The sequence below is a fragment of the Podarcis liolepis genome, assembly GCF_965112155.1.
Source record: "Podarcis liolepis genome assembly, chromosome: Z".
Taxonomy (NCBI): domain Eukaryota; kingdom Metazoa; phylum Chordata; class Lepidosauria; order Squamata; family Lacertidae; genus Podarcis; species Podarcis liolepis.
Window position 1 is genome coordinate 22,225,117 of NC_139570.1, and position 26,076 is coordinate 22,251,192.

The 26,076-nt window shown below is 41.9% G+C and overlaps 1 protein-coding gene across 1 annotated transcript in view; it reads left to right on the forward strand.

Annotated features, from left to right (window-relative positions):
* Nucleotides 1-26,076, forward strand: part of BRWD3 (bromodomain and WD repeat domain containing 3) — a 69,226-nt gene that overhangs the window by 37,867 nt on the left and 5,283 nt on the right. Inside the window, exons 20-36 of the mRNA XM_083484593.1 lie at nt 1,518-1,611; nt 3,580-3,729; nt 4,866-4,942; nt 11,182-11,359; nt 11,919-12,035; nt 14,008-14,115; nt 14,880-15,004; nt 15,509-15,591; nt 15,845-15,956; nt 18,028-18,089; nt 18,212-18,367; nt 20,304-20,424; nt 20,883-21,008; nt 21,442-21,577; nt 22,339-22,485; nt 23,492-23,644; nt 25,015-25,184. Coding sequence (XP_083340719.1) covers nt 1,518-1,611; nt 3,580-3,729; nt 4,866-4,942; nt 11,182-11,359; nt 11,919-12,035; nt 14,008-14,115; nt 14,880-15,004; nt 15,509-15,591; nt 15,845-15,956; nt 18,028-18,089; nt 18,212-18,367; nt 20,304-20,424; nt 20,883-21,008; nt 21,442-21,577; nt 22,339-22,485; nt 23,492-23,644; nt 25,015-25,184 — 2,115 coding nt within the window. The remainder of the gene's footprint in view (nt 1-1,517; nt 1,612-3,579; nt 3,730-4,865; nt 4,943-11,181; nt 11,360-11,918; nt 12,036-14,007; nt 14,116-14,879; nt 15,005-15,508; nt 15,592-15,844; nt 15,957-18,027; nt 18,090-18,211; nt 18,368-20,303; nt 20,425-20,882; nt 21,009-21,441; nt 21,578-22,338; nt 22,486-23,491; nt 23,645-25,014; nt 25,185-26,076) is intronic.

A 26,076-nucleotide genomic window follows, 5' to 3' on the forward strand; every position in this document is an offset into this window, starting at 1 on the left:
CCATTGTGCCTCAGCTTTGATTTCTGCCTAGCTTGGGGAATAGGTTTTCACTGCACTCCCCAGCATCAAGAGGCCTTCCTGCAGGTTTATATTATACACTACCACATGCAGAGAATATCTGAATTCTTGGTTGTTTTAGAAAGGGAGTGACCAAGCTTTAATTATTCCATCTTCACTGAGGGAGTATGTCACAACAGCCCAGGTAACAAATGCATAGGTCAAGGCTGGTTCTTCACCAGTTCATACTTGAAATTGACAGACATAGGCAGCAGAGAGATGTGGTTTGGTGGGTTAAGCAACAAGGCCCCAAGTATAGTGTTTACATAGCTGTGTTGCTTTTCTCTAGTGTTCCCTTGCTTTTGCTGGACTTGGAACATGAATACACCAGTTGCAGCACCACAGAAACACAGCACTCTATACACCTTTGTTCCAGTCCTTGTAGCATTGCAAGGGGCATTGTTTGATAAATTACCCCTTCCTAGAGACGCTGCTGTAAGGATCCCTCTAATCTGGAAATGAAGAACCTCTAGCCCACAGGCCTGATTAGACCTAGTACAAGTCCCTGTTTGGCCCACAAAGCCATTTTCCAAGACCACACCCACTTGCCCCACACCTGACGTCATTTGTGATGTAGCTGCCAGTGAACAATTTGGAGCCTTAAAGTGCACTCCTGCTTATTCTTTCGCAAGGGAGACTTGCTGTTGCTGCAGATCAGCTGTTTGAGAGCAACAGCAAACTGGTTGGAATCAGCCAAAAGCCAGGCTTGAACAGTGCCTTATCAGCTTATCAGTGGTAACTTTGGATTGGCTTTTTCCTTGCAGCACAGCTTGAGCTCAGTTTGTGCTACAAAGGAAAAAAATTGACTGCTTGGTGTCATGCTGATGGCAGGTGATTGATAGGTGGGCAGTCCTCCTCACCTGTCAAAGTGGCCTTCCCCGGGTAGGGGAGCTCAGGATCCAGCTCACCAATTGGGAAAGGTTTCCCACAACTGCTCTAATTAAAGACCATTTGATTTGCTCAAAAAGTCCTAAAAGCATAATATTTTTCTCTTATCCCATTAAATTTGCAGTTTTGAGAAATGGTAGCTTTGCACATGAAATCTTATACATGTGAACTCAGGAATAAACTCTGCTGTGCTCACTGTGGCCTGCCACAAGAAATTGCACAGGATCACATTTTTAGCCACCCTGCACTGATGTCTGTTCTTAAAGTGCAAAATAAAGACCACACTTATCCACCAACTATCCTGGCTGAGCAAGCTCCATTTTGCGCATCAGATTTTCGCATCCAGAACAGTTTCCCCGTTCAGTTAAGTGGTGGCTGTTGCGTCCTTCTTTTGTGCATGCAGATCTAATCTCTCTGTTGAAATGAACACATAGCAGGAGTGCATATAGAATTCTAGATTGAAGTACAGTAGCAAAAAAAAGCAAAAAAAAAAGGTTGGAAGCCAGGGTGATGAAAATCTAAGAACATGATTAAAGGTTCAAAGATTAACCCAAACTTACCATCTTCTTAAGAGTTCAAGAGGAATGCCGAGCTGCAAAAGGCGAATTAGAAATTCATCTGTATACTCTTGAAAAGAAGAGAAAGCCTTCCCATACTTTACAAAGGGTGAGAAATTTTGCTTGTTTTCAGAAATCCTGTGTATTCCATGCTAAGAGCTAGCTAGCCAAGCACAGATATAGGATCTTAATGCTTTGGTGGGCAGTGCTATTGGGAGGAAGGGCTGAAATACCACAGGCATCCAGGATTTTTTAGGGAGTATCCAAGCTTGTGCAAAAGAGCAAAGTTCCACATAAATTGCAGGGGAATGAGGCTGGTGGTTTATAATATGATGAATAAGCTTAGCGTAGCTTTAAACTTGACTTCTGAGTAGAGAGCCAGGGAACTGCAGGGTATCTCATTTGGGCCTCCTCATCTTAGGAAGAATGATGCAAGTGGGTTCATGTCCTCAGACTACACAGATAAATGGACAAACTCCATGTATATTCATATACATTAATAAATTGGGAGTAAGAGTAAGGGATTGGGGACGTGGGTGGTGCTGTGGTCTAAACAACTGAGCCTAGGGCTTCCTGATCAGAAGGTTGGCAGTTTGAATCCCTGCGATGGGGTGAGGTCCCGTTGCTCGGTCCCAGCTCCTGCCAACCTAGCAGTTCGAAAGCACATCAAAGTGCAAGTGGATAAATAGGTACCACTCCGGCGGGAAGGTAAATGGCGTTTCCGTGTGCTGCTCTGGTTTTGCCAGAAGTGGCTTAGTCATGCTGGCCACATGATCTGCAGACAAATGTCGGCTCCCTTGGCCAGAAAAGCGAGATGAGCACCGCAACCCCAGAGTCGTTCACGACTGGACTTAACTGTCAGGGGTCCTTTACCTTTTTAAGAGTAAGGGATTAGGCAGGGAGAGCAAGGAGGCTCCAATTATAGTGGTTGCAGGTAGTGGGAGGTATGGTGTAAGGCATGAGACAGGGCAGATACAGAGGGTGTTGAATGCTTAATTGTTGATTGCTGCATGCTGGCTCTTCCTCCTCCAACTGGGGAACCAGTGTCCTGTCAGCCAGCCCTCAAGCCTGAAGATACTGTTGTTAAACATCAGACCAGTTTTAAATATAATCTCACTCATCCACAGTTTGGGCCAGCAGGGGCAGAGTTGTGCTCCCCCCCCCCCCAATCTTTGCCTGTCTAAGTCTTCAGGGCAACATCAGACCAGATCTCCCCCCCCCCCCCAATGTACAGTGGTATCTTGGTTCTCGAATTTAATCTGTTCCAGGAGTCCATTTGACTCCCGAAATGGTTCGAAAACCAAGGCTCGGCTTGGTTCAAAAACTAAGGCGAGTTTCCTGCACTCAATCGGAAGCTGCTTCGGATGTTTATTTTCCGAAAAATGTTCGCAAACCAGAACACTCACTTCCGGGTTTGCGGCGTTCAGGAGCCGATTTGTTCGGGACCCAAGCTGTTCGACTACCAAGGTGCCACTGTATAGTTTATAAGAATTCAGTCTCTCTCCCCCAAGTTTCTTGTTCCCTACCCCACCCCCGCCTAAGTACAGATCTAAAGTGTTTGTAACTTGTGTTGAACACATGAGGCAGGTTAAGGATTCTGATGGTGTCCTGTTCACTGTGCTACTCACGGCCTCCCTGCCAATAAATATCCCATCACCTCTGGCCTCTGATGGGAGTTGGAGTCTGACATTTAGAGGGCCACAGGTTCCCTACTTCTGCTTTTAGCTCAGTTGTTTAATTTGCATTGCTTGTGGGTTTATTATAGCTTATACTGCAGTATGCTCCTGAAACACTTGGGGGTTTGGGTACAGTGAGGAAAAGAACTTTATCTACACAATGAATATTAAGGCTGGAATAATGAAACAGACCCTTTTACTGGCTAAAATGGATGTTTCAAATACTTCAACCAAGGTTTTGAATAAAAATGCTCACCTGTTAGAGAGCCATAGTTCAGCATTACAGGCATGAGCCAGCCCTACATTATTGCATAGATTTGGTCGATCTTGATGTTCGATGCTGCAAACTTTCCTCTGTAATCTCAAATTCTGTGTTCTGTTCTTCCCTGGTACTGTGAAAGTGTGATTATCAACCCGGCAGTGGGCGATCTTTGCGAAGAAACCAACGCAAGCGTCAGCATGCTTACCAAACACGCTCCACCTTTGATCATCATTCACAAGGTGTACGAAGAAGCTCACGTACTCAGGAAGACTCTGAAAGCTCTTCTGAGGTCAGGTGTCTGGTTATTATATTAAATCGTGTTAGTGGGGGAAAGCATTAAAATAAAAAGTGGACTTTAAACCATTACCAAATATGATCAAAATGTTGAGTTAGAGTTTTGTCACAATTAGCAGAAGTAAGACTGGAAATGAGTTCAAGACAAATTCAGTTGGACAATTAGGAGCTGGCAGTGATCTGTGAACAGATTGGTTTTGCCAGTACGAAAACCCCTACCAGCTATTTAGATCACCCTCAAATTGTTATGGTTGGGAGTTTGTGTAGCGTAGTGGCTAAGATGCTATGAAACAGGAACCCCCAATTCAAATTTTGCCTTTATCATGAACTTACTGGGTGGCTTTATGTAAAGCATGCTTGTCTGAGAATATGGGTGATAGTATGACCTCATAGGGTTGCTGTAAGAATTACAGCTCTTCTCTTGCATTAGCTAATTGTAATCCTTATAACACATCTATAAGATGCTTACAGATGCTAAGTATAATTATTAATTCAGCTATCTCCCCTTATTGCTATTTGAGTCCAATCTGCAGGTCTGCAAACATTCTGGAGGGAGAAATGCTGGCTGGTTGCCCTTAACAGGACTGCTGTTATGAGTCTGGCACTCTGCTAGTTCTGGAATGCTGTAATGGCAGCTTTGATGTTCATGGAAGATGTTTCCCCTTGCAGTTTTCTGTTCGCCCGCTGTATCTAATGTCAAGAGCAGTTACTAAAGCTTTGCTTAATGCTCAGCTTTGGATTTTACAGTTTGTGACAAAAGATGGACACAGGTGCTTTCTTTGCACTCCTTTGAGTCAGTTTGAGAAGATAAGAAGCTGCTGTATACTGAGACCATCGGTCCATCTAGCTCAGTGTTGCCTACACTGACTGGCAACAGCAGCTCTCCAGGATTTCAGGCAGGAGTCTCTCTCAGCCCTACCTGAAGATGTTGGGACTTTCTGCATTCAAAACAGATGCTTTACCACTGAGCTGCAGCCCTTCCCCGTTTAGTTATTGACAGTGTCTTTTAGACCTACACGTAACAGGGGGTGTGCAATTTGAGAGGGAACTCATCTTTCTGCTAGCAAATTTGTGACTGTAGCAAAGTGATAGAGCAAATGGACAAAGCTTTCTCTTTTCTTCCCCTCTCAGGAAGATGACACAGGTGGCACAAGTGATGCGTCTGTGGACGACAATGTCACTGCATGGCAAAGTGAAAGCAGCTCTAGGTAATTTCTCTTACTCTGTTTTAAAGGGGAATATTTCACAATGAATGTGCTGCTTGATACAAGGCCACCTAATGTGGGGAGGGCACGGTGTGCACAGCTCTACATAGGAACATTTTGCTGCTCAACAACAAGAATTTTGTACAAGTAACAGAAATTAGTGCAGATTTTTATCTGCTAAAAATCTGCAAATAAACTTGTGAGTGCTAACTTCTTCATTTCAGTTTACCTGCTTCCCCTTGTTGTTAGTCTCATCCTCTGCAGAGTCTGAACAAGATAATCACAGCAGATCAACAGCCAAGCTGTAAAAAATGTAAAGGAAAAAAGTAAATAACTTATAAATTCATATAACATATTTGATGGCCCCCAGAATTAAACACGCGTGTGTCTAGAGTGACACGTCTCTATAGTGCACATTTTAAACCATGTTTTTAATTACAATAGTTTCTCCCAATTCTCCCCACCCCCCACCTTGGCTCAAATGAGTCAAGTATGCTTTGTCATATTGTATGAATGTAAAGTGTGGTTTATGTGTTTCATGCAAACTAAGCAGTAAGCCAGAAATAAACCAGTAATAAACCTTGGCTTATTTCTGGCTTACAACTTGTAAAGCATAGCCCAGGTTCAAATAGGACAAGACACAGTATGCTTGCTTGAACCAAGGGGGAGAAGTTACTCAGGTACTTATGTAGGGCCGGGTGATATCTGGTTTTCAACATCATGATATATCACCAGCTAAACATTGTGATTTAGTGATATATCACAGTGTCTGAAACATGGAACTATGCAGGGTGGGTGAAGGCTCAGGCTTTGGAGATAGCTGCTGGTGGGGGGAGTGAAGATTGGGCATGCGGCTGGGCAAAAGAGCATGAAAATTGGGTGGGTGGGGAGTGTAAAGATTGGATGTGTGGTAAGTCAGACACACACACTCACAGGAGCAAGGGAGGAAAGAGGTGTGAACGACATAGGGCAATATGTTTGTTTTTTTTCTTTTGCGACATCTGGGAGGGAAGTCAGTGACTCAGCATTGGCAGTGGCTTCATGAAACCGAGCTTTCTGCCAACTGCTACCAGGCAAACACATGTTATGTCTGTGCATGCGGACACACACACACAGTGATTTGCCATGTATTGTCAATTATTTTTAAATGGTCATTGCATTGTGGTCTGGAAACTGGTATTGGACAATATTATCAATATATCTCCTAGCCCTATGCAAAGCAGAGACAAAGGCACAGAGCAGACTCACATAAATAAATCCCAAAATCCCTTGCAGAATCCCAAAATTTTACACTCCCCCCCTCCCACAGGGTAGGTGGGCTTACCTGGCTAGATGCCACCCATCTTGCTACAGCTGGCGGTGGGGCAAGGGTTGGTAAAGGGCTTTTTGGTCCAGGCTCATATTTGTTTTCTTAACAGCTTCACTGCTCTTGGTCTTTGTTAGGTAAGTGTTCCTTACCTAACTTTGGGGCTGGGACACGACCTGCTGGGCATCCTGCGGATGTCGGGGCCTGGCTCTGGCCATTTGTGGAGTCATCAGAGAGCTCCTGCGGCTGGAGGCTAATTGCGGAGCCTCCGTAGGTCCCTCAGATGTTGGGGCCTGGCTCGTGGAGCCCCCGTAGGCCCTGCGGATGTCCGGGCTTGGCTCCAGGCAGCGGCGAGGCTTCAGAGAGCTCAGATCACTCACTTCTGGGTTAAAAACGTTCGTAACCCAAAAAAACCACACAAAAAAAACCACGTTCGTAACCCAAAAAAACATAACTCGAACCACTGAGCCTCTTGGGCTTGCCGATCAGAAGGTCGGCGGTTTGAATCCCCACGATGGGGTGAGCTCCTGTTGTTCGGTCCCAGCTCCTGCCAACCTAGCAGTTCGAAAGTATGCCTAAAAGTGCAAGTAGATAAATAGGTACTGCTCCAGCGGGAAGGTAAACAGTGTTTCTGTGCACTGCTCTGGTTTCGGTGTTCTGTTGCACCAGAAGTGGCTTAGTCATGCTGACCACATGACCCGGAAAAACACTGCGGAGCGGACAAATGCCAGCTCCCTTGGCCTGTAAAGCAAGATGAGCACCACAACCCCAGAGTCGTTTGCGACTGTAGTTAACTGTCAGGGGTCCTTTACCTTTACCTTATTAGACAAGCTGGTTTGCTGTAACATGCCTACACAACCATAGCATAAATGACAGCAGAGCAGTGCCCTCACTGTCAAGCACATAGATAGCCTCAGTATTCCAGTGATTTGTGTGGGGTGAAATAGGAGGGGTAAAGACTACAGTACGGTTGATGCATGATTTGGTGCAAACGACTAAACATGCGTGAGGAAGCACCATCATGCCTACAACGTAGTAGTGGTGTGAGCAAACAAAGCCTACTTCTTTGCCACCATTGCACCCTCAATTAGCTGTCTGGCAGAACTTTTCAGAATAGTGAATGGGATTTTATGATCTGGCCAATAACGGATGCTCTGACGCCTTCAGAGGTGTGCTATAATAACTTTGCAAAGATACTTCATAGACAAAATTGTTCAGGTTCAGACAGACTTGGATGCCAAGTCCAGTGGAAGTTTATAGAGCAACATCTGTTCCATCTATACTGGATTGGTTTAGATTATTGCATCCTGGGTATATGGACAAGCTGCTTAAAGAACTGCCACCAACCACTTGCCTCCTTGACACTTTCTCATATTGGCTTCTTAAAACTAGCTCTAGGAGATTGGATGGATCCCTGTAGTGATTAATGCTTCATTGGAGAGTAGGGAGGTGCCGTCTGCCTTGTAGGAGGCAGTGGTGCACCCCTTCCTTAGGAAAACCTCCCTGCTGCTATCCTACACAAGTTCCTACTTGGATAGGATGGCAGCAGAGATAGCTAGATATATGTAGTCTTGGAAACATCTACCAGGTCAGAGATTGGTTTATTCCATGGGTTGATGCAGAACTTTGCATAGACCCTTCTGGATTAAGAGTACTACCTTTTCAAAACCTTAATAAGATGACGATTACAGGTCTAAATAATGCCTTTCTTAAAGCAACCATGCAGGTCCAGGGGAAGCTGGACCAAATCATTGGCATTTTACAGTTTTCCTTTAACACCTACCTATATTGGAGCATGAAAACTTTAAAAGATATAGAAATATACTATCAATTTGCCAGTAGGGGGAGCAAGAGTATAGAATATGCAATACCTATAAAAATAATAAATTACTGTACTAAGAAAAGAGGAGCTGTATCAACTTTTGGATGATAACTGTCCTAATAGGTTTCAAATATTTTATTCTGTAAATGGCTTTGGTGTCTTATGATGAAGAGCCATATCTTTTGCTTTTGCTCAGCAGCAGTTTAGGTCTGAATTAGGGACTCACTCACATGGCCTGAAAATAACAGGGTTTACAGGGGGTCACTAATTCAGAAGTGGTGACATCTTGTATTTATAAGGCACTTCTTTTGGAATGGACTGGTAACATGTTATGTTTGAAAGGAGTGTCTGGGACTGACATGGGACTGGAGTTACAGGATGAAGTATAGAATGCTAAATGGGTTAGATTACCTTTTAAAATCATGTCTGCAGAATTCAAGAACCCACCTTCAAAACAATACATAGATGGCATTGGACCCCAGTTAAATTGAATAGAATCAATCTCCAGAATGTTGGATGGGTTGTGGTGAGAGTGTTGTTTTGTGCAAGATTTTTGGATCACTGTATTCAATAAAATATCTATTTATTATGAATATTATGAAACAGAAAACGCCTGACCCTTCTTTGGCCCTTTTTAATGATTCCACTTTCAAAAGGTCCTCATATATTACATCCAAAATTAATAGCTCTATTACTAGCAGTGGCCAACTTAGAAATAGAGAGGCACTGGAAATCAAGAGGATTCACCATGAAGGGTTGGCTTGATAGAATATGGGGTGTAGCACTTTCAGAACATCTAGCATACCACAGCTGGGTGATTAAGGTCCTTTCAAAAGGGGGGGGGGGTTGAAATAGTTTGGTGGCCATTTATAGCATATATTCACACCAATGAACACTTGTTATAACCCCCATCGGGTCAGGTAACATGGAATACTTACATTTAATAAATTTAAGAAATAAATAACACTCTATACTATAAATAACTATTGAAAACTATACTATAAATAAGTATAGTTCTATACTATAAATAACATAATTTAACAAATAAATAAAACAACTAAATAACATTCACCACACTGTCTCAGAATAAATGTACTTACTATTAATCAACGGCACTGTTGTAATCTCCTTCCTTTTATGCTGTAATGGTAAATCTTATCTTCATTTCCAAACTGACAACTTCTCCATCATATACTCAACATAGCTGTAAACATTATATTGTGCCTTGTCAATATTGTTGTTGTTTTGGTTGTAGTATGAAAATACAGTAAAAAGTAAATGGAGGGTGGGGGTAGACCTCACAGGACCTAGAAGTGTTAAACAGTTATCACCCAGTGACAAATATCCCCTTACTTGGCAAGGTGCTACAGAAGGTGGTTGCAGTCCAGCTTTAGGCATGCTTGAAGGAAGCTAATTACTTGGATGCATTCAGACATGGTCATCGTATGGACTCGGTCATCCTTCTTGATAACATTTATCGGAGATGTGGGGAGTGCAATCCTGCTTGTTTTCTTTGCACTCTCAGCAGCATTCGATACTGTTGTTTTCCAGAGTGGACTGGAGCACATTCAGTTAATAAGATGGTTCCTCCCACTCACCTGGATAGGCAGGGACCTTCAAGTCTTCTGCCTCCACTTCCTAGAGGGAGGAGCCATCTTGCTCCCCAGATCTTCCCAGTTTGGGTCGGCTGAGTCCTCTGTTCTAAACAGAACTATATTACCTTTTGTTCACTCCACAAAGTGGTTTCCCTAATTTCTCTCTGCTCTGGTTTGTCTACCTTGTTGATCTGAACAACAACAGCAACTTTTAAACTACCTTAAAGGAGGGGAATCTATTTAACTTTGTTTTCTCTTAGGTCTTTAAATCTACAGTTTTCATTTATGGCAGCCCATTCACTTCCTCTCTGCATGTAACACAAAGAGGACCCTACTATGTGCCAACTGACACTCTCTGTGGCTTTTGAATAGCTTAACATTTTTGACCCCCACTCTCCATACCATGCAGGCTCTTGCCTTGACTGATATACAGTGGTGCCTCGCAAGACGAAATTAATCCGTTCCGCGAGTCTCTTCGTCTAGTGGTTTTTTCGTCTTGCGAAGCAACCCTATTAGCGGCTTAGCGCTATTAGCGGCTTAGCAGCTTAGCAGCTATTAAAGGCTTAGCGGCTAAAAGGCTATTAGCGGCTTAGCGGCTTGGAAAAAAGGGGGGAGCGAAAAAAAATCGCAACACTCGCAAGACGTTTTCGTCTTGCAAAGCAAGCCCATAGGGAAATTTGTCTTGCGAAGCAGCTCAAAAACGGAAAACCCTTTCATCTAGCGGGTTTTCCGTCTTGCGAGGCATTCGTCTTGTGGGGCACCACTGTAAATTGTTGCCCACAAGCACCGACGGCAAAAAACTTATGTCCTTGGCCACCATAGCAACAGAGCAAAAAACAAAAAGGAGGTGGCAATAACCAACAGGTGGTGTTTATCTTCTCTTTCTATCTTGATGAAGCTCAAAGGCCTCGTGGGCAGTAGCGCTGCTAGGTAGAGGTGGATTTGCTGTCCTCCCCATTTCTCTTCTCAGTGCTGCTACATGGCACAGACAGAGTTGAGGGTCTTCCATGGTTTGGGAGAAGGAAGAGTGGCAGCACTCATTAAATGCTACTTTTTCCTCTTATTGAGAAATTGAATAGGCCTCAATATCAGTAGATCTGCCAGGTAGAGATGTGTAAATGTATTCATGATACCGAGTTCCTGATAAAACCACTTTTGATATTAGTCATGAATGAAGGATTTTATGTTTGCTTTCGTATGGAGCTCATCATTTACAAATGATTTCATATACCCTAGAGCCACATCAATTTCTTCATTTTATATTTTGGTGGTTATAAAAATAGGTATATATTAATTTGAAAGGTATTTGTGAAATATAGTATTAGTTTATATATATTCTAAACCCTAACTTGGCTGTTGTTGGGTTTTAATTTCCTTTTGGTTTTCATCCAGTATAATCAGTAATTCCCCCTCCCCACCCCCAACCAGGAAGCTCTGGTCTTCCCTTTGTGGCCCTGAAAATATGTCCCACTGGGAACAAAATGGGTTTTCTAAGAATTTTGTTATGTGAATCTTTCAGCGATTCATCCAGTGAATATTCTGACTGGACTGCAGATGCCGGAATAAACCTTCAACCTCCGAAAAGACAAACAAGACAGGCAACTCGCAAAATGTGTAGCAGTTCTGAAGATGAAAATATGAAAGATATGAAGGGACAGGAAGAAAAACGCAAAAAACCCAAACAGACAAGGAAAAAGGTCTTTAGGCTTTTCTGAGTAAAACTTTACCCCCCCCCCCTTTTTGGGAAAGGTAAACCAGTTACCGTATTTTTCGCTCCATAAGACACACCTAGATTTAAGAGGAGGAAAGGGGGAAAGCCCCTTTTTGGGGGGGGATCAGCTCAAAGTTGTGCAGCTTCTTTTGCAAAGGGGAAAAACCTCCTTTTTTGAAGATCAGCTCAAAGTTATTGAGCTTACGTTGCAAAGGGGAAAAAATCCTGTTTTTATGGGGTTCAACTCACAGTTCAGCAGCTTCTTTAGGAAAAGAAAGGGAGCCGTTTCTAGAGTTTCCAGACAGATAATCCAATCAGCCAGTCACATGTCACTGGGGAAAGAAACAGCCTCCATCTGCAGAACATCCAACAGTGGAGGCCTGGGCAAGGGGATGGGGCCAGAAAGGGAGCCAGCAATCAACCACACATTCGCTCCATAAGACGCACAGACACTTCCCCTTACTTTTTAGGAGGAAAAAAGTGTGTTTTATGGAGTGAAAAAATACGGTACTTGTGTTTAAACTCTGTAATGCTTTTGTTTTAAGAAACCTAGTGGACGGCTTTCGATGGATGGTGAGCCCACTGAAGAATGGTTTGCTCCACATTGGATACTGGATACCATACCGCGGCGTTCCCCCTTCGTTCCACAAATGGGGGATGAGGTAGCTATTTGTTTATTTAACTGGAGTAGGGCATGTCATTTTAGGGGGTGAAACCTAATTTTTGCAAATTTCTGCAGTGAGGGGTCTTAAATACAGTGGTACCTCGGTTTTCAAATGCCTCCGTAGTCGATTGTTTTGGAACTCGAATGCTGAAAACCCAGAAGTAAATGCCTCGGTTTTTGAACGCGCCTTGGAAATCGATCAGGAAACGCAGTTTCTGTTTTGAGTTTTCTGTATTGAGGCTTCCACTTTGATGATGATGATGATGATGATGATAAATTATTATTTATACCCAGCCCATCTGGCTGGGTTTGAGGCTTCCGCTTTCAGTTTTCGGTTTTTGAATGTTTTGGAACTCGAACGGACTTCCGGAATGGATTATGTTCGAAAACTGAGGTACCACTGTATATAATTTGGGGTGTGAGGAATTAAAATCTGCTAATATTTTTTTGTGATTGGACAACATTTAGCTGGGTGAATCTACATTTGATTAAGTAGCACAGAAACTGCTTTTAGAAAAACAAACTTAATTTTAATTTTGCCTTCTGAAAATGTCAGGTAATTCTATAAAAACTTTAAATTCTCTGCATAAAACATATCCTACTATGTGTACAACATAAAGCAACATTAGAAAAGAATGACATCAGTTTATAAGAAACTTAAATAAGTTTCATCAGGTCTTGCTTTGCTTCGTTCTTGGACATCAGCTGCCAACTTGCTTCCTGGCCTCTGATGTAGCCCTGCTGCCTCTGTGACTTGTTGCACACACCTCTCCATAGACTGAGCATGACAGGGCCACAGTGGAACTTGAATGAGTTCGGCAGTGAACTTCTTTATTTCAGCTGTAGTAAGTTGACGTGCAAAAGGAGCTTCATGAACCTCGTCAGACCAATCGATCAGCTCCCAACAAGGACAAAGCACTGGGGCTGATGGAAGGTGTCTTCCTCATACTTCTCTGCTTAGATTCAGCCAGCCATCTTGTTTTGTCTCATCTCCTTGCCACTTCGCTTTTTAACTTTTCTGTTACGCTCAGGCCTATATAAGATAACAGCAAGTATTTGGCAATCATTTTATGCAATTTATTTCATTTTATTATATATCTTGTAAAATAATTTTATTAGTCCCCCCACACAAAATTTGACATTCAATTCACTTTCAGTATAATAATTTCTTACATTTTGACTTCCCATCCGTCCTTCCAAGATGTACCTGCTGTATTCCTTTATCTGCTGCCATTTATTTTCTATTGTATTATAACTTATATTGCAGTCGTTTATTTATTCTCCTTACCTTGCCTATTATTCAAATCCTGCTTGTGATTTCATTTGGCTATAGTTTATTCTCATCTTTTTGATCTCTTGTATTTGTTGTCAACTTCGCCATCTCTACATAGTCCATTACTTTAAAATCCATTCTTCTTTCATTGGGACTTTTTCTTTCCATTTCTGCACATACAAGATTCTGGCAGTGGTAGGAGCATACATAAACATAAACAACATAACTATTTCCTTTGTAACCTCTGCCCCTATAATCCCCAGATTAAATGTTTCAGGCCTCTTGGGAATAATTATTTTTAAAATCTTTTAAAATTCATTATGTAGATTTTAATACAGTTTTATACACATTGTTTTAATAAGACAAGTTTAAAATTACTGGAAATTCCACATCAGGTTGGCAAAGTCTGCTCTGTCACGTAGCACAGAAGATTGTTTTAGCAATCCCCGAAGAATCGGAAGTCCTGTTTCTTTAAATACGTACATCGAACCTTAATACATAGATCTTTCTGCATCTTTGAGGTCTCTTCTTTTCCCCTGTGTCTCCTGGCATGCACAAATGATGCATGTTTAGGAACTAGCAAGCGGAGCATTATTTATTTACTTTGGGATATTTATTTCCAAATTAAGGATAAGTTCTGAAAGCTGAGGCTTGGTGTATTGTGAATCAGAGTGTCATTTAATTTTCTTCCTTTCAGGTAATCTATTTCAGGCAAGGGCATGAAGCTTATGTGCGTGCAGTTCGAAAGGCAAAGATCTACAGTGTAAACATGCAGAAACAACCATGGAATAAAATAGAACTCAGGGTAAGGGGAGCTTCAGAGTTATATTGTTGTTTTTTATCACTGGGTTGAATAAACCCAGTGAACCTGCCTAATACTAAGTTAGACCATTGACTAATCCATTGCCTTACACAAATCAGCAGTAGCTCTCCAAGCTTTGGGGCAGGAATCATTCCCAACCTTACCTGGAGATGCCAGAGATTGAACCTGGGATCTCCCATGTGCAAATCATATACTCTACCTGTCTGAGTCACACATCCTGCCAACAACAGAGACTTAAGGAGACTTGAGGCAAAATAATCCTGTGCAGAAGCATCTATCTGATTAACTCACCTGGTGCAGATTACACTGTGTCACAAGCAGAGAGCAGATATCCAGGAGTGTGGGACTTGGCTTGAAGGTCACATTCAACTTCACATTGTGTAGAGGCCATTATCAGAAACCACACATCTGCATTTGTGAACTTGAATTTCTCCCCTGCCATCATATTCTTGAGCTTCTCCCCTCCTCCCTCCAACTCCCGTGCAAAGTAGTAATAGGGAGTATGGATGTGTGGAGGCGATAGGTTATAAATATACATGTGAGAATGTGGACATGAATGTATGAGTTAATGCAGAATGAAAAATGGGTCAATGTAGAATGAAAAGCGGCGGCGGGGGGGGCACTTGTTTTTTATGGTCAATTTGGGAATTCACACTTGTTTAAAACAACCCCCTTTGTGTATGTGCTTCAAAGAAAATGTACATGCACAACTAAGCGTTGACCTCCAGTGCTGTTTTGACAAACAGGAACAAGAATTTGTGAAGATTGTGGGAATTAAGTATGAAGTTGGACCACCTACACTTTGCTGCTTGAAGCTTGCCTTTCTTTATCCAACCTCAGGCAAAATGACTGGTGAATCATTTTCCATTAAGTAAGTTGCTGGCTAAATGGGCGTCTGTCCATCACCAACTCACATTCTCTCTCTCCCCCCCCCAACCTAATTCAAAAACTTGTCTCCCTAATAATATTTAGGAAAAGAAGCATGCTCATTACATTCCTGTGCCATCAAGACGAGGACAGTGTATTTGATCACATGGCAGGGAAGCACAGAACATGATTTAAATGTTATCAAAAAGGTGGAAAATGTGCACCAACACCCTGCAGTATTTAGCCTGGCTTCTTTGATTGATTGATTGATTGGTTGGTTGATTATTTAATTTCTGTACTGCTTAATATATTAAAAATATCTCTAAGCTATGTACAGAAAACTGAAGGAGCAACAAACAAAATGCTGCAAAAATACAGTTTCATATAAAAATGTTACATTAATACAAAGTTGCTAATACACATATGACTCAATATCATAATTACCTTCAAGCCATATCTGTGGTTGTACTACCTCCTTCTGAAGAGCTATTCCACTTCTGTTTCACAGGTACCATGATATGCCAGATGTTATTGATTTCCTTGTGCTGCATCAGTTTTACAATGAAGCCAAAGAAAGGAATTGGCAGATTGGTGAGTGCTAGCTTACCATTGGCTAGCTCCATATTAAACATATAAAATGTTTTCTGATTTTAGTTTTTGTTTGTTATTTGATGTAATCTTACACATTTTGTAAATGACTATATTTTAAATGCAATGTATATGTTTTAATGAGAAAAACAGAAAAAAAGAAACAACACTCTAAAAAAAATTGCACACCACTATTAGTATTTTTGTGCTTTTTCTGCATATATCACTTGGCTCATTCCAACTTTTTCTGTTGCAGGAGATAGATTCCGCAGTATAATAGATGATGCATGGTGGTTTGGAACGGTAGAGAGTCAACAACCATTCCAGTCCGATTATCCTGATAGTTCCTTCCAGTGCTACAGTGTTCAGTAAGAATGACTATGAGTGTGGCTGTGTGTACTTTGATGCATTTTTTTTAAGTCCACTGCAAGAAAAGCTGAGTTTTGTAGCCTGTATTTCTAAGTGAATTAAGCAAACACGCTCACTGATTGATACAATGATGTACATACAGTGTCTGTACCTGTCTCTTGAACCATAAGGATCCACAAGGCAGCTAACAAAATAAAATCATAATACACACTTAACAGCAACAAAACAAGACTAGATGTTTAAAACATTCTATCTCAGCAGCAAAGAGCCAGCAGCATTATACTGCTTAGCAACTACTTAGCAGTCAGTTACAGTGCTTACGAAAAAGCAATAGGTTGTGTCCAGTTTACGCAGGGCGGGGCACCTAGTTTTTCCTCATCTCTCCTACCTCCTACAGGCTTCCATATCGCCAAAAAACCTGCTCTTAATGGTTGGGAGACCTGGGAAAGTGTAAGATATGGCACAGGAAGTAGAGATGGGTTGACAAAATTGGGTTCCATTAACTCCATGAGCAGAAATAGTTTCCATTAGTGCAAAGAGTCACCTTGGGATAAACAGCCCAAAGCTTTTACTTGCTGTGTATGCCAGTGAGGCAGAGGCTGCCTGCCTCTCCTCCTTCTCTGGTGCCTAACCACTCTTCCCTATGACAGCCGTGGGTTGCTCTAGGTGGGATGATTTTGGCCAATCTGGGGCTGTCTGGCCCAGGTATAAGGCAACCTCTTAAATCATTATGCTGTAACTAGGGTGGTGGTAATTTATAGTTTCTGGCCTTCTCCCCTCTTAACATGCTTAAACATTGTGATCTCATTTTCTCCAAGTGGCTTCTACTTTGTCAGTCACAGATGGGGCCTTTTTAGTGGTGGTTCCATTAACCTTAGGCTTTAGAGGCACCAGTATAATCCACTTTTGGACTTCTTTATTTTGCAAGACATTTAATGACTGTCTTATGCTTCTGCTGTTGTGTGTGTGTGTATACTTAAAAGGGACGTGGGTGGTGCTGTGGTCTAAACCACTGAGCCTGGGGCTTGCCGATCAGAAGGTCGGCAGTTCGAAACCCTGCGACAGGGTGAGCTCCTGTTGTTCGGTCCCAGCTTCTGCCAACCTAGCAGTTCAAAAGCATGTCAAAATGCAAGTACAGTGGTACCTCAGGTTACCTTCAGGTTATAGACTCCACTAACCCAGAAATAGTACCCCAGGTTAAGAACTTTGCTTCAGGATGAATACAGAAATCGTGTGGCGGTGGGGTGGCGGCAGCGGGAGGCCCCATTAGCTAAAGTGGTACCTCAGATTAAGAACAGTTTCAGGTTAAGAACAGACCTACAGAACGAATTAAGTTCTTAACCCGAGGTACCACTGTAGATAAATAGGTACCGCTCTGGCGGGAAGGTAAACTCTGTTTCCGTGCGCTGCTCTGGTTTCTCCAGAAGTGGCTTAGTCATGCTGGTCACATGACCTGGAAAAACTGTCTGCAGACAAACGTTGGCTCCCTCGGCCAGTAAAGCGAGATGAGCACCGCAGCCCCAGAGCCGTTCGTGACAGGACTTAACTGTCAGGGGTCCTTTACCTTTTATATACAGTACTTAAAAAGAACTTTTTATTTGATGTAGTCTGTATATGTGTGTGAATTTAAAACTTTTAATGTTTTTTGTTGTTTCACTTGGCTTAGTATTCAGTTGCTTGTTTTAAAACTACTTGGAGACTTCTCAAGCAAAAAATCATTACATCAATGCTTTAAAATAAATAAAATGTAGACTATATCTTGTTGCAGCACTTGATAACACACCATGGTGTGATTGATTTAGAATTAAATTATCTTTATGGCTGAATACTGCATGCAACATGTGGTTGGATGCAGCTTTCAGTCACTTTACAAGTAGTCACAGTGTGATAAATGTTGAAATAAATGCTTTAGCAGCTTCAGACTAGTTACTTGAATGATTGCTTCCACCCATATGAATATTTCTGGGCACTGAAATTGGTCTTGGAGACCCTGCTGTCTGGCCACTGCTACTGTTCTGCACTAGATCTGTGTATGTTTTAAGTCTTTAAATACAATTTTTGTTCTAACAGCTGGGACAATAATGAAAGAGAAAAGATGAGCCCCTGGGACATGGAGCCAATTCCAGAAGGAAGTATGTTCCCCCATCCCCTTCATTGGGTATCAATAATTTGTGAATAAGTACAGTGGCAGAGGTTCTAATGGGTATGTCTTTCTGTCTCTGTCTCCCTCCCCCCTGACCCTGGTTTTCTGTAGCTGCTTACCCGGAGGAGGTTGGGGCTGGTGTTCCTGTGACAACAGAGGAGCTGGCATCTTTGCTGTACAAACCACAGGAAGGTGAATGGGGATCCCATTCCCGAGATGAAGAATGTGTGCGTGTTCTTCGCGGTATTGATCAACTTCTATCCTTAGGTATGTGGGCCTCAAAAGAAGACTTGGAGATGATGCCAGGGACCAACAAACACAGATGGCAACACCCTTAGCATATCTATTCACTTATTTTAAAGCATTCTTATCTCACTCTTCAGTTAAAGAATGTTCCTGCAATGGCTTGCAGATGTCAATGATAAGACAGTTTTTGTCCTCACGCTTTCAAACTAAAAGACATATCACAAGAGGACAAGGTATTGGGAGCGGGGGAAAGCAAACTTGGGGACTATTCTTAGTTTCAGAACTTGTAATCACCAGCTGGAGTGGAAAAATTATGTCGATAAGTGATTCCTGGCATGTGGCTGATGTGAAGCTAGGATTTGGGTAAACAGAAATCCGGAAGAAAGTATGTAAACATTTATTTGGTATTAAGGACCTTACAATAGTCACACACTACAGTGGTACCTCAGGTTACAGGCGTTTCAGGTTACAGACTCCGCTAACCCAGAAATAGTACCTCGGGTTAAGAACTTTGCTTCAGGATGAGAACAGAAATTGTGTGGCAGCGGCACAGCAGCAGTGGGAGGCCCCATTAGCTAAAGTGGTACCTCAGGTTAAGAACAGTTTTAGGTTAAGAACAGACCTCCAGAACAAATTAATTCTTAACCAGAGGTACCACTGTAGTTTGACTGCTTTGCATACAGCTTTTAAGTGCAGCAACAGATATACTAGCAAACTGAACTTGTGTCTGAAGATCTCTCTTACCTGTTTAGTTCAAATTCATGTCCCCTTCGCAACCCCATGCACTTTGGCACCACTGCTTCTTTGTTTCCCAGGGCTCTCTTTAGGCAACCGCAATACTGTTTTTCAGGGCATTCTCTGTGGTGGCATTCCCTTTCAGGGCATTCCCTTTGCTGTATAAGAAGCCAGAGAAGTCTCGGGCTTCTTCACTGTACAGCTTTCAGTAAATGCTGAAGACACACTCCCCTAGCCTTTCACACCTAAGATGTGTGGTTTCAGAGCCCACCCTATTCCTGTGACTAATTAGTTTTAGCTATTTTTTAATAGTGGATTTTAAATTGTTGTGACCCACTGCGGGGCCTTCTGGTGAAGGGCAGGTGGCGATAACAACAACAATTATTAATAATAATTTATTTAATGCTCCATGCAAAGTTTTTCTTCTCTTCCCCCGAGAGGGGGCAATGACAATAAAGATATTATTATTATTATTATTATTATTATTATTTTATTATATTACAACATCCATTTTTGCTTCTTTGGTCTCTCTTTACCTTTAGCCTATGCCCCATCTACCATGCTTCCCTGAGGTCCCTACTTTTCATTTCACTGCCCTAGCCGATTCTTTCTGTCCAACATGCATGTCTCTTTCTTTTCCCATGCTCACTCTTTTCCTAACCATGGACACTTCTTCCTAATTATATACAGTGGTACCTCGGATTACAAACTTAATCTGTTATAGAAGTCCGTTCTTAAACCGAGGTACACTTTCCCTAATGAGGCCTCCCACAGCCGGTGGCCTTCCACCATTTGGATTCCGTTCTTAGACCAAGGTAAAGTTTGCAAACCGAGGCACTAGTTCCAGTTTTGCAGAGTTCGTAAACTGAATTGTTCATAAACAGGACTGTTCTTAAACTGAGGTACCACTGTATCATTGTAATCGGGCATCCATTACATGTTTCATCTCATGCTCTTGCACACAGTTTGCTGTCAGTTTGTAAGGTGGTGAACTTTCCATGACATAGTTATGGCAACAATAATTTTAAGTACTATACTGATCATCATATTACCTTATTGGGCAGGTGGTTTTTTTTAAAGCATTAATACAATACAATACAATACAATACAATACAATACAATACAATACAATACAATACAATACAATGCTTCTAAGTTTCACCATTTGACTTCCGGCATAGCTTGTGGACTTTAATCAGCTTTCTTTGCTACCTTTTTAAAGATATATCCAACCCTTTTGCTGTCCCAGTGGACCTTAGTGCCTATCCTCTATATTGCACTGTTGTTGCTTACCCAACTGACCTCACCACAATAAGGAGAAGACTTGAAAACAGATTTTACAGGTCAGATTGATTATTTCTTTCCACTGTCTATTTTTTAGTATCTCTTGTCTTTTTTTAAAAAAGTTGCTAACTTTTGCTAAATTGTATCTGCTGTAGTATTAGTGAATTTTCCCCCAGCTCTGCTTAATCAGGAAAATGCTGCAAGAGAGTTGTAACTTACTTGCAGCATCTAAGATTCTTCCGTTAACTATATTTCTGATGTAGACCAGGATGTGTTGTTTTTGCCCTGTTTCCCAATCACTCATGATTTCATTTCCTGGCTCTTAAGAATTGTTGATGTTTTCCCTACTTCTTGTATTTTGCTCTTCTGCCAGATTGAGACTTTATTGTTTATGAAAAGCACATGCAGGCTTTGTAAAAATGATTTTAGGTTACAGAATGAGCATGGCACATATTTCTTTTTGTTTTTATTAATTTGTTTTTATTAATTTTATAAATTTGTTCTCTTCCTTTTTCAGGAGAATATCAGCACTAATGTGGGAGGTACGATATATTGAACATAACGCTAGGACTTTCAATGAGCCCGATAGTCCTATAGTTAAAGCAGCCAAAATAGTAACAGATGTCTTACTTCACTACATTGGGTGAGCTGTCACTTTTCTTGCCAACTACCATTTCCACAGTTTCCAAATACTTTCCCTAAAACTTCTCTTATTAGCAAGGTGTTTCCTGAACTATTGCAGTTGCATTGTGTGCATCTGTGTTGCACATCCCTTTCTTTATGCTACCAAATAATTTCTTCTCCCATCACCTCTTCCTTCACTTTTGTCCTGTCCTATCTATGGAGATAAGACTGTGGGAATTTTTCATGAAGTAGCCCTGCTTCCCACATGATCTGACCATCTGCTAATAAACTCAGAGTGGTGTTGCATGTGGGTTCCAAGCATGATATGCCAATTACACACAAATCAGCCCTTAATTTGTAATCCGTCTGGGCAAGGACGATGTTGCTTTTACAGTCCCAACAGTCCATGACTCTCTGTTGGCCCCAATGCTGATAATCATATTATCCTTTAGGGATCAGAGTTGTACAGATATTCTGGAGATGTATAACAAAGTGAAAGCCGAAGCCCTGAGTAGCGCAAATGAAGAAGAGGTGACAGAAACGTATGCTGATTCGGATGGTCCAGGAACCTCATCTGGGAAAAGAACTGTGAGTGCTGCTTAGTTACCTGTCAGGGACTGGCTGGCTGATGAGGAGTAGTGGAGAACCTCCAAGGGGAAGGAAGGATCAGAGCCAGGGGACTAGTGAAGGGATACCGAGGGGAGGTCAGAGGGAGAAGCCTGGGGGGAAGGGTTGAATGCTGAAGGGGCAACAGAGTTGAGCGAGCAGGAAGAACTGGTGATGGGGAGCAGTTCAGACTCTGAGGCTGAAGCGGGTGGTGGAGTCAAGGATCTGCTGAAAAAAATCAAAGGACTCTCCCTCTCCTTCTGTGACCAGCTCCCCTTCCCCTGGTCTGCAAGAATGTGCAGAATGAGGAGGGCAGAACAGATACCAGAAGTGTGCAGACATAGTTTGAGGCTGCTTGGGAAACATCTGGGAGAGGAGGAGCCATAGAAAGGGTGGAAGGCAGGGACCTTTAGTCCTGGCAACTGCTCCATAGGGGCAAGACCTGCTGAGAAATGTTGCTGAGAGGCATGTTCGTTTCCTTAAATGAAGAGTTAACTTCACTGACAATGGAGCCATGTGTCTTTCGTACTGACATGTGTCTGACAGCACACTTCTTCAGCCAGTTTGTATAGAGCCAGTTATATGTAGAATTTAAAACTATATATCTGTCAACACAGAATGAATCACTGAGTTACCTTTCACCTGCCTCTGTCAAATTGGAACTGAATCAGTATAAATTAAACAAGATGGAAGGAGAATTTTGTCATAAAACGTATATGTTGCTGTTGCTCCCCTTTTAAAAGGTTCAGATAAAGCAGCAGATAAAAAAGCAGCCTTCCAAGCCACGTGCTGATGCCTGGAAAGATAAGTGCAAACAACTATTAAGCCTCATCTATGAACGTGAAGATTCTGAGCCATTCCGACAACCTGTTGATCTCTTTTCTTACCCTGTAAGTTGCTTTCATTTCTTTAGTTCAGGAAGGAGGAGTAAAGAATTGTGTGAAGCAGTGAAACCCTACCCTCCATAGTAGCACCACAATGTTCTCGGTATTCACAGAGTTTTCTTAGGCATTACTCACATACTTCCAACTCTGTGGTTGCTTGCTTTAAAAAACAAAAAAGAAAAGAACCTGAGGTTCTTGGGATCTGAATCCTGTATTTCTTCTGGAAGCTGTGCTTGTACAGCTTGCACAGTAAAATAAACAGTCCTGCCGCTTACTTAGCTTGAAGTATGACTATGTACTACAGAGCTTTCCAAACTGTGTGTCGTGACACGTTAGTGTGTTGGCTGCAGTGTGTAGGTATAACATGTGAACACTCCCTGCAGTCCTCCTAGGGCTGTAAACAGGTTAGTTTAGCCTCTGGTTTGCTAGTAAAACTGAATTACCGTGTTGCAAAATGATGCATGTCTAAAAAGTGTGTCACCAACATGAAAAGTTTGGAAAGCTCTGATGTACTTGTGTTTGCTAATTCAGGTTTGGCAGTTTTAGCACTAAAATCTCTAGTCTTTGTTGTTGTTGTTGTTGTTGTTGTTGTTGTTTTTAAATCAGTTCCTGTAATATCCCATAAGGACATTTCACATAGTAAAAATATTTCCTTTCCCCTCCCCCATTCAATATTTCTCTTTTCTCCCTTCCTGGTTGTAGAGCACTGAGAAATTTGGCAGGTGGACTAGCAGCAAATGAATTCACTCCATGATTATTTCTTTGCTTGTAGTATCTTCAGAATAGTTCCACCTCAGAAATCATCACAGTGAGAATGCATGTCTTGAAGCGATCTGCCTTTTTAATGTGCATCCAGACCTTAAGTTTTATTGTCTGTGGAGTGTTAAGTTTTACAGCTGGTTTTTGTGAAATAACTTTGGAAGCAGCCATTCTTCAATAAGTGCAGTATCTAACCATATCACTGTAATGTGGCAATGTTACTCACTTAACACATATAAAATGTTGCTTGTAGGATTATCGTGATATAGTGGACACTCCAATGGACTTCAGCACTGTGAAAGAAACTTTGGAAGTAGGAAATTACATGAACCCCCTTGAGTTCTACAAAGATGTTCGTCTGATATTCTGCAACTCCAAAGCATACACTCCTAATAAGAAATCAAGGGTAAGATGTAGAGGTGGTGGTGCCTATGACTGCAAGCCTCCAGCCTGACACATGCAAATAAAGTATAATAGTCCCAAAATACAGGCCTTTACTAAAGACTGTTGCCCTGATAGGCTTCCTAATGCAGGTTACATTATAGTATGCACATGGTGAGAGTCCAAGCCTTTGGAGCAGGAGAAAACAGGCTTCCATGTCACAATCCTTCAGATATCTGGAGGGCCATCATATCTTCTCAGTTTCCTCTTATCCAAGCTAAACATACCCAACTCCCTCAACCGGTATAGGAAATAATCAGCTAGTGTGACAAACAAGCTGACCTGGATACCAGGCAACTTCCTTGGTCTTTTTTCTCTGGAGGCTTGTGCATAATTTTGGGACCATCGGTAGCCCCATTAGTCCTCAGACAACAGCCTGAGTAGACCCAGGGATGGTTTGGATCATAATTCAGTGACAGACCACATGCTTAGTATGCAGTCTGTTCCAGGTTTAGTCTCCAACACACTTTGACGCAATGAGGATATTGGACTGCAGGGCTGGGAAAGACTTCTCTGCCTGGGCCTAGGGAAGAGGGAATTGCCAGTTAGATGAACCAATAGCCTGATAGGCTACAAGGCAACTTCCTATGTTCCTATTCGCACGATAGGCGAATAAAAGGTTAATGAATAGTTTCGCTTTGTTTCTCTTTGCTTTGTCAGTTCATTTAGCTGTAACAGCATAATTTAACAAGGTGCATTGCCACTCTTCTTCATTTTATGTTTGATCTGTTCTTTGTTATTTTGCACAAAGCATTCTTACCGTAATAACCACATGCAATATGAATTTTTTATGCTTAGTTTTAAGTATATCTGCTGCTGGATTGCTGCTTTTTGAGGGTCATCAGTTTTATGGGTTTTACGTTGTATTTGATATGTTGTATTTTAATGAAACATTGTGTACCTTGCTGAAACTTCAGATTAAAGGGCAGATTATTATTAATAATAATATTTTTAATATATGTAAGGAAGATTACTAGAGGCTCTAGATTCAAGCTGTGTGTGTAATTGTGTGAATGTGTTTCATAGTAACTGTCCAATAAGTCGCTGCCTTCGAGCATGTATGCTATCAGTGAAAAAGTGGTGAGATTTTTAAAATAGATGGCCACCTCTACAAAGCAACTGATTGTTTAATCATTTCCATCCTCCAAGGAGGCTGGGGGTGCTATGCACTATGACTCCCATTTTGACAGGTAGTCCTGGCACAGAGACCCAGCAAACATTGTTACTGAGCAGGGATTTGAATCCAGGTCTCCTCAGCCTAAATCATGCCAGTCTCCTGCACAGACATTCACTCTCAGGTGTGATCATTCTGCCCCTCTTTTCCTCCCCTACCAGATTTACAGTATGACACTCCGACTATCTGCCTTATTTGAAAATCATATTAAAACTATAATTTCTGAATACAAGTCAGCAGTGCAATATCACAAGAGGCGAAGGCCACGGCTACGGTACCGGAAACAACTGCGGAGCAGCAGCAGTTCTTCCTCTAGCAGCAGGTCACCCAGGTAACAATTCTGATACTTGCTAAATGTATGATCACATATTGATGTGCACTTAGTAAGAGCTTACTGGACTGTGTCCACTACTAGGCATACAGCTTTCTGGGTAGTAGCCCACACTTTCGGAACCTCCTCCCTGGGGAGATACATAAAGCCCCATCACCTTAGCCTTTAAAATAAATAAACCCTCTGTCGACACATTTATTCATGTCTGCTTTTGGACGAACCATGCTGCACTCTGTAACATTTTTAACTGCTGCTCATGTCTTGTAATTATATTTTCATGCATTTTAAGAGTCGTGTAAGCTTCCTTGGGAGGGCAGTGGCGTTTAGGTTACAAGAAAGGAATTTTGACTAAACATCAGGAAGAACTTTTTTGACAGTAACAGCTGTTCGACAGTGGAACATAAGTGGTGGACTCTCCTTCCTTGGAGGGTTTTAAGCAGAGGTTGGATGGCCATCTGTCCTGTATGATCTAGTTGAGATTCCTGCATTGCAGAGGGTTGGACTAGATCAGTGTTTCCCAACCTTGGGCCTCCAGCTATTTTTGAACTACAATTCCCATCATCCCTGACCACTGGTCTTGCTAGCTAGGAATGATGGGAGTTGTAGTCCAAAAACAGCTGGAGGCCCAAGGTTGGGAAACACTGGACTAGATAACCCTAATGGTCTTTTCCAACTCTACAATTCTATAAAAAATGTTTTACATAAATAATAATTTAGTAGTACATTTGTTTTATGCCACTGCCATCCACTCCGCCTCAACATCCAGCCTCTGCAGCAATTTATGTACCATAACAAAATTGGTGAAAGCAGATTTTCGTGGGGGAAATGCAATATAATTATAAGCATGCTGAGTTGCAATGAAAGACACAACGTAGACATAACTGACCTTTCA